Source organism: Chenopodium album, chromosome 18, assembly GCF_948465745.1.
Source record: "Chenopodium album chromosome 18, dcCheAlbu1.1, whole genome shotgun sequence".
Classification (NCBI taxonomy): domain Eukaryota; kingdom Viridiplantae; phylum Streptophyta; class Magnoliopsida; order Caryophyllales; family Amaranthaceae; genus Chenopodium; species Chenopodium album.
The window spans coordinates 45,626,895-45,638,923 of NC_137851.1; the positions used below are offsets into that span (position 1 = coordinate 45,626,895).

Consider the following 12,029-nt stretch of genomic DNA (forward strand, 5'->3'; position numbering starts at 1 on the left):
AATTCCAACCTTAACCGAGGAAAGTTCGAAAAGCTAAGAAGCAAGGCAAGCATCCGCTTATATCCTTAAAAACCGTATACTAAAAATATTCCTTAAAAAAACAAAAATAATAAAAAATTAAAAAATAAAAAATAAAAATCAGGACTAAAAATATTCAATAAGAACTTGTTAGTTGTTAACTTTTTAACACGTTGCCTAAAAAAAAAAAAGAAAAAACTACTTGTTAACACCTTGGTTCTTGCTTGGAAACTTAACAACTCCATGATAAACCTGAACAAGGGTCCCACACAAATGTGAAAAATTACGCACACTCCTTACCTTTACCTTTCTCATCCTCGCTGACAATTTCTCAAACTTTCTCTCTCCTCCACTTTCTCCCTCTTCAACACCGCCGGAATTCCCCAATCAACCTCATCTCCGGCAATGCAGCAAGCCGGCGATTTCAACCCTCCTCCTTACTACCCTCACCCCCCACAACACCAACACCACCAACCACCACCCCCTCCAACACAATACTACGCCACCCCTGATCTCTCTCTCCCTTCTCCTCCGCCGCCTCAACCACCTTCCTACGCCTCTGCACCACCTTTCTCTGCCCCCAACTCTTACTCCGCCGCCGATTACTCCTCCTCGTATTCCCAGAATTACCCTCCTTTTCCTCATTCTTCCGATCCTACTGCTCCTCCTCCTCAACCCCACTACGCTCCTCCACCGCCGCCGGCTCCGACGCCGACGCCTTCTGTTGGGCCTGAATCATATGGGGCTTACCCTCCTCCTCCGCCGGCCCAATTGCAGTATCCTCCTGCTACGACGCCGTATTATCCACCCTATGATCCTCATCAATCAGCTCCCCCTCAAAATTACCCTAACCCCCCTCCTCCTTCGCCTCAAAATTACCCTAACCCCCCTAATTTAAACGCTAATTGTAGTTATTATGAGAAATCGTATGATAATAGTGCGAAATTTGATTATGGAGCGGGGTATTATGATGAGAATTTAAGTGGGTATGGGAGTTTTGGGGGAAGTAGGTCTAGTTCGGGAGGTGGGCATGATTATAAGGATGATGGGGCGTATGCTTATCAGGGGAAATCGGAGCCATATGGTGCTCGAGGGACCGGGTCTAAATCGTCTAATTGGTCTGGGTTGTTTGATGATTATGGGAGGGCTATTAGCTTCCCTTCTGGTTCCTCAAAGAAGGAGAAGGAAAAGCCTAGCTCTTTGAAGGTTGTTAGGGCGGTGCCGAAGGCAGAGTCGAATTCTGATTCTAAGGGGGGAGTTCAGAAGTTCAGGGTCAAGCTCTTGCCTGAAAGTGGTGGTCAGAGTGTCATGGATGTTCTCTGTATGGTATGCTATTTCTTGCTGTTGTTTGTATGCATTTTGTTCTGTTAATGTTAATGTTGTTGCTGTTGTATTTATTGGATTTGGGTGTCTGTGTAAACTTCGTGAGCTTAAATTTATCATCCCTTGCTTAATTCTAGAACAAGTATTATAATTTATAATACAAGTAGTAAAAGTTATTGTGATTAGAAATTCTTTGAACAGATGATGATGGTCTTGAATTCATATTTTTAGTGGGTTTTGACTTTTGAGTGAGTTGCCTAGGAAACTAAGTTTAGTTGATTGTGGTTTGTAGGAAAGGTGGACTGGTGGTGAGGTGAGCTGTTAGTTTGATTGAAGTGTCTAGAAGAGAAGGAATGTTATAAATTTTGACTGATATGACAGATTGACAGGGAATGAGTGAAACTATGTTAGCTTCCTTAGTAGTTTGTGGTTACTGGATTGAATTTGTTGTTAAATGCTTTACAAAGTAAATTGTGGAAGAGCTTTGTTTGTTCAACATAGCCTGCTATTGCAGTGAATATCAACTATGTATGCTAGTGGAAACTAGGAAACATGTTTTTTGTTGATGGTCAGACTTTCTTCAGTTTTTTCCAAAATGCTTGTAAGACAATAGTAATGATGGTTGATTGAGATCTATATGAGGTAATGAGTAGAGCTGGAGTGCTACGTGTATCTTCTATTGCATCTCATGAAATGTACCCTTGGTCCAGGAAATAAAAAAATCTTGGCGAGAAGTTTAGGGTCCATTTGGTATCACTGTTTTTTTTTTGGTTTTTTGTTTTTCAAATTATATGATATACTACCTCCATTTCATATTATTTGCAACAATTTGATATAAAGTAGAGAGGAAAAATGTTTAATCGTTGCAAATAATATGAAACAGAAGTAGTATGTCATATAATGAATCAAAAATTAATCAAACTTATTAAAATCATGATAATTTTGAAAACCGACAACAAAAAAGTAAAAATACCTTTTTCTTGTTTCCTTTTTTTGGTTTTTTGTTTTAAAAATAGAAAACTGAAAACAAAAAACAATGCCAAACAAACCCTAACAATCATGTTTGGAGAGAATACTCTGGTTGATCTTTAGAAGAATTTTGGATTATTTGGCATTTTAAATCTTGAAAAACCTCAAGTACTTGATTTTTTTTCTTGGTAAAAGTTCCAGAAAGATGCGCTTTCACTGTAATCTGATGTGTAGAATGGGTTGTGCATATTTTTCCAAAGTGGCACTCTAGAAGTGCGTGTTAAGTTGGAGCTTTGCCATCTTGTTGGTGAGAAACTAGGGCTTGCTATATTAAATGGCGTAAGGATTGTCATTCTTGTCAATATGGCTGATAAATCTATATGCTTTGTGAAACACTTTCTTTTTCTAAGTGGGTATTAGACAGTTACAATATGCTTATTCTTGTAAGAATGTAACACTTTCCAATTTAGTTTATTTAGGACTTGGGATTTAATTCAACATTCCTTATTTGGTCAAGATTTTTCTCTATTTCTCTCCTCATAACTTGAGACCTTATCCCATCTCACTCCATCTCTCCTTTCATCATATTGGTGTCTTTAAACCTTTTACTATCCTCTATACTCTTTCAAGAATTGAGGTTTAAATAGGTATGGAAATTATAATATGGCATAAGGGTGGGACTAATTCTCTCAAACAAAAGAGATGAATAAATATTGGCCTTGTAAATGATGCATTATTTCAATCAAGGCATACAAATATTACAGGTTTTTTCAGCCATAGCACAAAAAAAACTATTAAAAATTAAAAACAAAAAAGCACTCATTTGAATCCTTTTGTACCCCCAGGCAGGCCCCAGCTCATTCTTGATGCATTATTGTAAGTAACTTACCCTACTCTTACCCAACGTTTTAAAAAGCTCAAGGCACAATCTTGGTGATAAAGGTTAAATTTACTATGGAAAAATTGGTGTATAGAAGGCAGATGTGTGCCTCTTTGGATGGTGATAAAACTTATTCGTTTGCCTTTTCAGTATTTTCTTATGATGTTTATAATTTTGTAGGGTATATAATTGATAATTAGTAAACATCATGTTTCTTATAATCTTTTGAAAGTTGCCTGTGGATACCAAAAGTACCTCTCTCTCTCTCTCTCTCACACACACACACACACACACACCTGCCTTATAACAATCCATTTGATATATTTTTGTGTCTTGTGCTTACACTTGTGGTGGACTCTTGCTTTTGGCTTGTTATGGAGTAATTATATTAGATTTTGTTGCTTCCATTCTCAGGTTGGCTTGGATGGGATACGAATGCTTGATCCTAACACGAGTCGTACTTTGAGGATATATCCACTTGAGACTGTGACAAGATGTGATGTAAGCTGAGTGAAACTCAAAATTTCCATATTTATTTTGTAATTGTTTATGAACTCATTTGTATTTTCTGTTTTGTTTTCATGTGTAGAAATATGATTCATCTACATTTGCATTCTGGTCCAAGGCTCCTGTTGATATTGAGCCTAGACGTATTAGACTGCAGTCCAATAGCTATACTACGAATACACTTTTGGACACAGTGACAGCTGCTACTGTGCAGGTTTGTTTCCGTAAGCAATAAGCAATATGTATATTCACCCCTTCCCCCCTTCTTTTAAGTTATGTTACTTAGATTTGGGTACAAGCTTCAGGTATAAATATTTATCCTAGTGTCAAGACACATCAGTGTACATAATTTTGAATGTAAGGAGTGGAGAACTGGAGACACAAAATCCATGAAACATATTTCCTGACTGAAAGACTTTTGCATCTGTCTTTTATGTTACAAATGCATTAATATTTTGAGGAGTTTGTAAGTTCTTGTTGAAATTATCTTTTTAATTGTATTTGTGAGCATATAACATAACATTATCTTCTTTTCACTTATTTTTACATACCCTTGTTGGAGTGATATGAGCATGTAAGATAAAATGAAGAGTGAAACTCACTTGAAAGTAGCTTTAAAGTGGCAAAATTCAGTCTATCCTAAATTTTAGAGATTTATCTGTGCCTACGCTTGATTTTGAGACGTAACTTTCGGAAGATAAGAGCATGTGAAAGTGAAGCTTCCTATGTTAGGTGAAATTACTCGTCAGCCCACATCCTTAACCATGGGAAGTGGAAGAATGAGAAGATATAGTAATGAAAGTTTGTGTTCTCGTGGTTTTCCGCTGAAAATTTGTACGAAGGGTAGGAAAGCTGACCACTAGGCTCCCATCATCATATGTGCAACTTTGTGTGATATAGGGCATATACAATGGTAAAAGCTCTTCAGAGTTGCTTTCCATTCTCTCACCTCAAACCTTTAAGGAAAAAAAGATCTAAGAACTTATGAATCTCTGAAATTGATGTCTTATCTCTTTCTTACTTTTGATCCCTGAAATTTTGAGAACTTGGGCACATGTCAGTGCTTGGTGGTTGACTTTTGATCTTTATTGATTCCCTTCCAATAGATTTTTTTATTGCCCAGGGAGATACTTCTAAGGACCATCCAACATATCCGAACGTTTATTATGGTTTCAAGCTCATTAGTAGTTGTTTTGTCTCTAGAGAGAATGTGTGACACAACAATCTGGAGCATTACTCGGGTCAATTGTTAGTTTGCTTGAGGTGTGACAGCCTGACAGGGGGAGGATTGACCTATTAATAGCCTTTGCTCCCTTCTAAATTATGAAGTTTTGATCTGGTTAGGGCTTGCCCCATTAACATAGTGGGTTAGGTCTGACTTGGTTATAATCCGTTTAGACCAGGGATGCAATTGGGGTCCATCCTGTTGAATAGGCTTAATCCTGACTAAAAGAAGCAAATTTCTTATGAATAGAAAAGCTGGTATAATGCTACCTCCTTGTAGAGGAAATTGTAAAACCTTCAAATCATTTGACCAGTTGACCTTGTCAACTTTGCTTGCTGGATTATCGCTCATTCTCTTCTTTCCAAATTTTAATATTTGCACTATGATACATAATTTTAAGGGAAAAAGTACATGGTACTTCTTTAATTGTGTCAATTGTATATAGTAGACCAAATGATTTTGAAAATTACTTTCTTCCTTCTAATTTTGACCATCTTTACATTCCATTGACACACATTGTGGCAACATGGAGTCAAAGACTTGAGTGGTTGCGTGCACAATGAGAGAAAATGAAGATGATAGGATGTAGCTGGTTACTTTGATTGTCATGAGGCAAGGCTCCTGATTGAGAATTGACTGTGGTTTTTAGATTTTGCATTCACACCTTGGTGGTTTGGAAAACTTTTTTAGGAGCTAGATTAAGGAACCTCAGGTTTTAGATAAGTTTAGTCAGGAAATTTTGGTGCTAAAGATCAGCCTCAACAATTAATTTTCTCATTCCACATTGATATGTTTATGTTAGCTGCATACTCCATGTCTTTAGTAGTTGTTCTTGCTCTAAGCGCAGCCATCTTTCTTTGCTAGTGTGAGACTCAGAGACTGAGTTATAAAAATAAATATTATTGAACTATGCAATGTCATGGTTTGAATTTTCCATTTGATAGAAAATGTTGTTGCTAGAATGGGTTTGCCTTTATGTTGTGGAGAAAGGACTTCAAATCTTTCGGCTATTCTGATCAAGGATCAACTATTAGCAACCTCTTTGCAGGTGCAGGGATGATGCTGATAGAAGTTTCATTTATAATTTACTGAACCCTGCCTTAGGCTGTAGCCTCTAGATGCATTGGGGATAGTGGTTTAGTATGGTAGTATATCACAGATTCCCTGCAAAGCTGTGTTGCACCTATTCATATATTATTTCTTTAGGATTATACATTGGTGTGATGAATTGATGATTTATGTATTATTTTGAGGATGGTGTATGTATTTTTGAATATTTCTGTGTTCAATTGCAGTTCAAGGAGATGGGTGGGAGGATCAGGTCTTCTGAACCACCCAAAGCCCTGGATCAGTCTGCAGAGAAGAAGAAAGGTTTTGCTGACTGGATGAACAAGCTAAAACCAGTCAATGAAGAGAAAGATCATTGGGTAATGATTTCCCCCGTCTTTCTTATCACTGTAATATCTGTTATCTTTAAATGCCGAAGGGTGTATCTGCTGCTGTTTAAGCTGAAATTATGTCCTTTTTGACGCTTTAGCCAAAAAGTTATGGTTGGCAGGATATTCTTGAATAGTTGAATGTACATGATTTATTGATTTATTTCTTTATATTTATTTGGGATGTAGTGTACATGTGAAATGGTAAAGAGTATGGCTATCCATTATGCTGTACACCTTAATTTTCAGGACTTATCTGTTGCTGGAGGGCTTTCAGTCAGAAAGTAATTAATAGCATTTTAATTTGGATACTTATTCTTAAATGAGTTAATACTGGTGCTTTCAATATTTATTTAATTGATTCCTATGTACTAAGTAGATATTAATATAATGGAGTAGTAGTTATGATGGCATGATGTATGTTAAAGTCTACTTATATTCTGTCACTTATTCTTGCCATTTTATGTGGCCAGTTTTTGTTGTATTGCAATCGGACCCCCTCTTGAAATGTGTGCTGATTTGTCTGCATGATATTGTGGCATGCTGGTATATACTTGCTAGTAAGGTTGTTGCATGGTCAACTTATTTTTAATGGATGAATAAATTGTAAAATGGTAAAAGCAAAAGGCAATGGTAGCATTGCTGGCTCCTTATTCCTTTGGTATTAATATATACTATATCTGTATATTGTTTATTTTGAGAGGTCTTTTATCTTATAGTTGTTTATTTGCACGTTATGTTAGGTTCCTGATGAAGCTGTATCCAAGTGCACAGGATGTGGAGGAGATTTTAGTGCCTTCAACCGTAGGGTATGTTATTTACCAATTTTTGAGGATTGTGGTTTCTTCTGTTACTTGGCATGCCTATTAGTTGAAAATAAAATGGTGGATTTTGACTGACTTGTGGTTTCCTTGTCTAGCATCACTGTCGAAATTGTGGAGACGTATTCTGTGACAAGTGTACTCAGGGTAGAACTCCCCTCAATTTGGAAGACAATGCTCAAGCAGTTCGTGTGTGTGATCGATGCATGGTATGCATTTTATTGGCTAATTTGGACTATTCCCTGATACTTGCAAGTTATGTGTGGTAGGAATTGTAATGATTGCTTGTCCTGTTCTTGGTTTATCTTCTTTTCATGTCTTTTGATCACGTTACTTATTGTTCACCGGGACTTTTACTGTTCATGTAAGTTGCTTGAGGATCTACTTTGCAGTTAATGGTTGAAAGGAACTTGCTATTCCCCATTTTTCCTTGGTACTTTCTTTTTCTTTTTTTTTTTTTAAAAATAATTTTTTAAAAATAAATTTCTCTTTTTTTTCTTTTTTTTTTTTTTTTTGGGGGGGGGGGGGGGGGGGGGGGCAGGGGTTGATGTGGTTGGAAACCATTCTGTAATGTTAAAAGATCTTTCTTGTGAAATTCTGAGTATTATAAGTTCTTTGCATGGCTATGTGTGATTTGGGCATTCAATATTGTTTCTTAGACTTGTTGGCATGTACCAGGCTTTTCAAGGTGGAACCTGCCTTTTTATATTTGTGAAAAATTAAGTTACTGGTCTAAATAAATATAAACTTGTGTCTTAAAATTTACGGACAGACACCGGCATTTTGCTGTGGAAGACAAGTCCAGGTAATGTAATGTATGACTAGTGGTAGAATGCAACACATCATGTCTTCATAGCTCACTGCCATGGATTTCTAGGATATGATCTAAAGTTCACTCGTGATGATAAACACATTATTACTCCAATATGAACATTGATTTATGGATAATATTGTGAGAGTAAGCTGTGTGTAGTAGGTTTGATTATATAAAAAGGTTCACCATACTACACCATAGGATTAGGAATGTAATAATTTCTTCTCATGATTCAGGCACATGTCACTCAGAGGCTTAGTATGGCAAAGGAAGCAGCTAGCAGACCAGTCTCTTTGCAGAGTCATGAAGACCTTGCCAAGAAGCTTCAGGTAATATATTATATTAGTTTTTAATTTATCATGTAACTTTTTCTTCAATTGGGAGAGTGTGGGCTTAAAATCTCGATAGACATCTTTTATAATGTGAAGGGAGGACTAAACTTGTGTTGCTGGGGATGTGACGCCATGTCATCTTTAAATAGGGGGTGACACATGGCGTGGTTGCATTTCTTTGCTTGGGTTTTGGAATGGTATAGATTAGTTTTATAAGTAGTTTTGGTGGGTTTCTTAGTGTGTGTGTAGGTGGGGTTCATTCTAAAGACATCACATTTGGCAAACTTGTTTCTTTTGTTAATTTTTGAAAGGCCAAAGGCAGGGTTTGTGAGGGGACTGTAGTTGTTCTGACTTTTGAGGAGAATCTTCGACAAATAACAGATGAAAAATTATATAGATTGGAATTACTTATATGTGAACATCAAATGATTATTTTTTTAATATATGTAATTATATAGGTGGGGTGTATATGTGAACATCAAATGATTATTTTTTTTTTCTAATATTGGTGAATGTAGCATTCATCTAATTGTAGTTTGTGCCATTTTCTTTTAATAAATGTAATTTTTTTCCTTCTCGTTTTATGATTTATTGCAGGAGGAAATGGAAAAAAACCTGAGAATTTCATCAGGTAATCATTGTTTCTTGCTTATGAATGCTTGGAAAAATAATGACCAATATTTTGCTTCAGGATTGTTATCAAATGAAAGTGGGATAGAATGGTTAGCTCCCTAAAAAGATGTAACACTGACTAGAGTAATGTATGCAGGTACAAAGTTAGAAAGTTCTGGTAAGCGAATGAGAGAAGTTGCTTGTCCTACATGCACTGTTCATTTGCAGGTTTGTTCGTAAGCTTTGCATCGTTTTCTTTCAGAAAATTTTAACTGAAGCTCTGACCTAATTAAATTGCATCCTCTTCCCTTTTCAACACAGGTCCAAGTACCATCCTCCGGTTCTGAAACCATTGAGTGTGGGGTTTGTCAGCATCCATTCCTCGTGAGTGCTCATTAATATCACATCACCTCCATTTCTCTTATGATGTCCTGTATCTTGTTCAATATATTCATTGGCTAAGCACTCAATAATTAACGAATAACTTTTAGTTGTGATATCCTCTTCCTCTATCCATCTGACTGAGTTTGTATATGAGTTTCGGATTCCTTATTTTGGTTTTTGGAAGAGCTGATCCAGGGTGTTATCACTGTTGTGTCAAAACAGATATTCAAATGTTTATTTTATAATCTATACACTTCTGTGTTTTGCCCTGATATGGTTGTGTTATTGTTCTGTTGGATTACATATGCCTGATAGTCTGATACTATTGCCTTCATTGTTTGACACCATTGCTTCCCTCAGACGACAGTTACAATATGTTAATTTACCTTTGATTGGTCGAATCCCATACCATTATTTGTAATAATTCTTTTTATTTTAAAATATGAGAAAAGTTACTTCTTTAATTGGGAATTGGTGGTCCTCAAAGAAATTCAATATTTCTAATAAATATACTTTGTTTTATGAACTTGTTTTCAAGTCAGTCAAGTAATTATCACTTTATTACTTAAGGGTCATCCATCAAAGTGTGTCATTTTCTAACCCTACGAACCTTCTTTCCGCTTCCAAACTATAATTACGCCATTCAGTCTGATTGTAATTGAGCCCATTTCCAAATTAAAACATTATACCAACTTTATGGGCATTTGGTATGTAGGAATGAGAATTTGAGGATTTGAGAGTGGGGTTGAGATTGTGAATTCATAGTTGGGAATTTATAAAAGCTCTCACATTCATTAAGGAGAAAAATAAGTTGTACGTGTGTTACATTTGTCCAAAAGAATTTCACTTTCTCTCACATTCATTAAAAAAATACTCCCTCCGTCCCTAAATTACATTCCTCCTTTCTATTTTTGGTATTCCAAAATTACATTCCTCCTTTCTATTTTTGGTATTCCAAAATTACATTCCTCCTTTCTATTTTTGGTAAGTTTTTTTTAGTAAATCAACTCTCTTTTTCTGTTTTATATTTAATGCTTTCTCACTCATCCTTATCTAATCTCACTCATAATCCTTGTGCCAAATTACAATGAATATGATTGGTTAAAAATTTTCAATTAGGAGCATGTGATTGGTCCTTTTTTTTTTTGCAAAGGATTGATGACATGTCATGAGTAATAACTAATTTATCTTTGTACTTCCCATTGCATTATCTAATTATTGTTATTTGTCTTATTCTTCCCTCCTTAATTCCCGTGTAAATTTCCAAAGAGGAATGTAATTTAGGGACGGAGGGAGTAAAATAAAAAAGTACTCTACTATCTCTTATCTCATTATTTTTTCAATAAAATAATATTTCACTACCATCTTTCAGGCCTAGTTTTTCAGTAAAATAATAATTAATAATTTTTCATAATTAAACATTAAATTTTCACTTAAAGTATGTGCCAGTAAAAAGTAAATTGGGATATATTATTCTCTACTTCCCCCTTATGTTTTTCCTCATTTGGAATTAGGGAGAAAATTAAGAAGTTGAATCTTTTTAGAGCAACTCCAATAGATTAGCTTGCCATGCCATCTAGGATTGCAAAACTATTCTTCCTTCTATCTAATTTATACAACAATGGTTAAGCTAATTGTCATTTAGTTTTTTCAATTTTATTTTAAAATAATTGATATTTTATTAGAGACAATTAACTTCTAAGCTTATTTTCTTTCAAAAAAGAAAAAAAACTTCTAAGCTAATTTGCTTGGCCAAGTTAATTATTGAATTATCTTCCAATGATTTGGCTATTTGCTTAAAAATTATTAAAAATGCAAGCTAGTTCCCAAAAGCAACCATTGGAGTAGCTCTTAGAGAAAAATTATTTATATTCCATATTTTTGTATTTAATAGTGGACCAAAGCTTACCAAAACTGCAAAACATAAAAAAAAAATGACTATTCAACAACAAATATAAGAAAACCATGTAAAACGTGACTCACTACTTTCAATCTTAGAGTTCTAGTCAGGATCATTCTCTTTACTTAAAAAAAATATTACTCACTTATTTTGTAATCAAGTTATATTCAAATAACAGTGTACTCCCCCTTGTTTTTTTTTTTATTTTACTTTTGAGTAGGGAGCCTAGGGCAGAATTATAGACCAAATTAACTTAAGACTAAATTAAGAGCCTATTGTTTTTTTTTTTTTTTTTTTTTTTTTTAATAACAGAAATTTAGAAAATTATAGATTTCTCAAAACTAATTATTAAGATTTGGGAGTACAAATATGCATGTGGGATTAGAGATAGAGAGAAAGAAAAACTAGTTAGATATTATTGATGAGAATTGAGAAAGAGAGAAAATATTGCAAACTGATGCCAAAAGTAAAAAAAAAAAAAAAAAAAAAAAAATGACAAATTATAAAAAGAGAATAATATTGTAAAAAAATGCAACCTTTACATATAAATAGGCTCTTAATTAATGTTGGTTACTCGGTTACTCCAAAATAGAATACATACTCTTAATAAAAGGACAGAGGGAGTATTAATTATGAAGGGCTGAAAGCCGATTTTTTGAAATATAAAGTAAAGGTCGGTACCGATCTAACATTCCCATCTTTGAAAAAAAAGAAAAAAAAAACCAATAAAAATACAAGAAATGTATTTTATCAGTATGTACAGTCGAGTGATCTAATAATGTTTTCAACTTTGCTGGTCAATGACAGC

The 12,029-nt window shown here is 34.8% G+C and overlaps 1 protein-coding gene across 1 annotated transcript; it reads left to right on the forward strand.

Moving 5' to 3' along the window:
- The first annotated feature begins 349 nt into the window (after positions 1–349).
- On the forward strand, positions 350–9,593 carry LOC145592449 (protein FREE1-like). Its single transcript, XM_081648897.1, has 10 exons — positions 350–1,344; positions 3,605–3,691; positions 3,780–3,911; positions 6,218–6,349; positions 7,102–7,167; positions 7,278–7,388; positions 8,230–8,322; positions 8,923–8,956; positions 9,095–9,165; positions 9,259–9,593. Exons 1-10 carry the CDS (start codon positions 424–426, stop codon positions 9,334–9,336), a joined length of 1,725 nt encoding a protein of 574 aa, XP_081505023.1. The 5' UTR covers positions 350–423; the 3' UTR covers positions 9,337–9,593.
- The last annotated feature ends 2,436 nt before the right edge of the window (positions 9,594–12,029 follow it).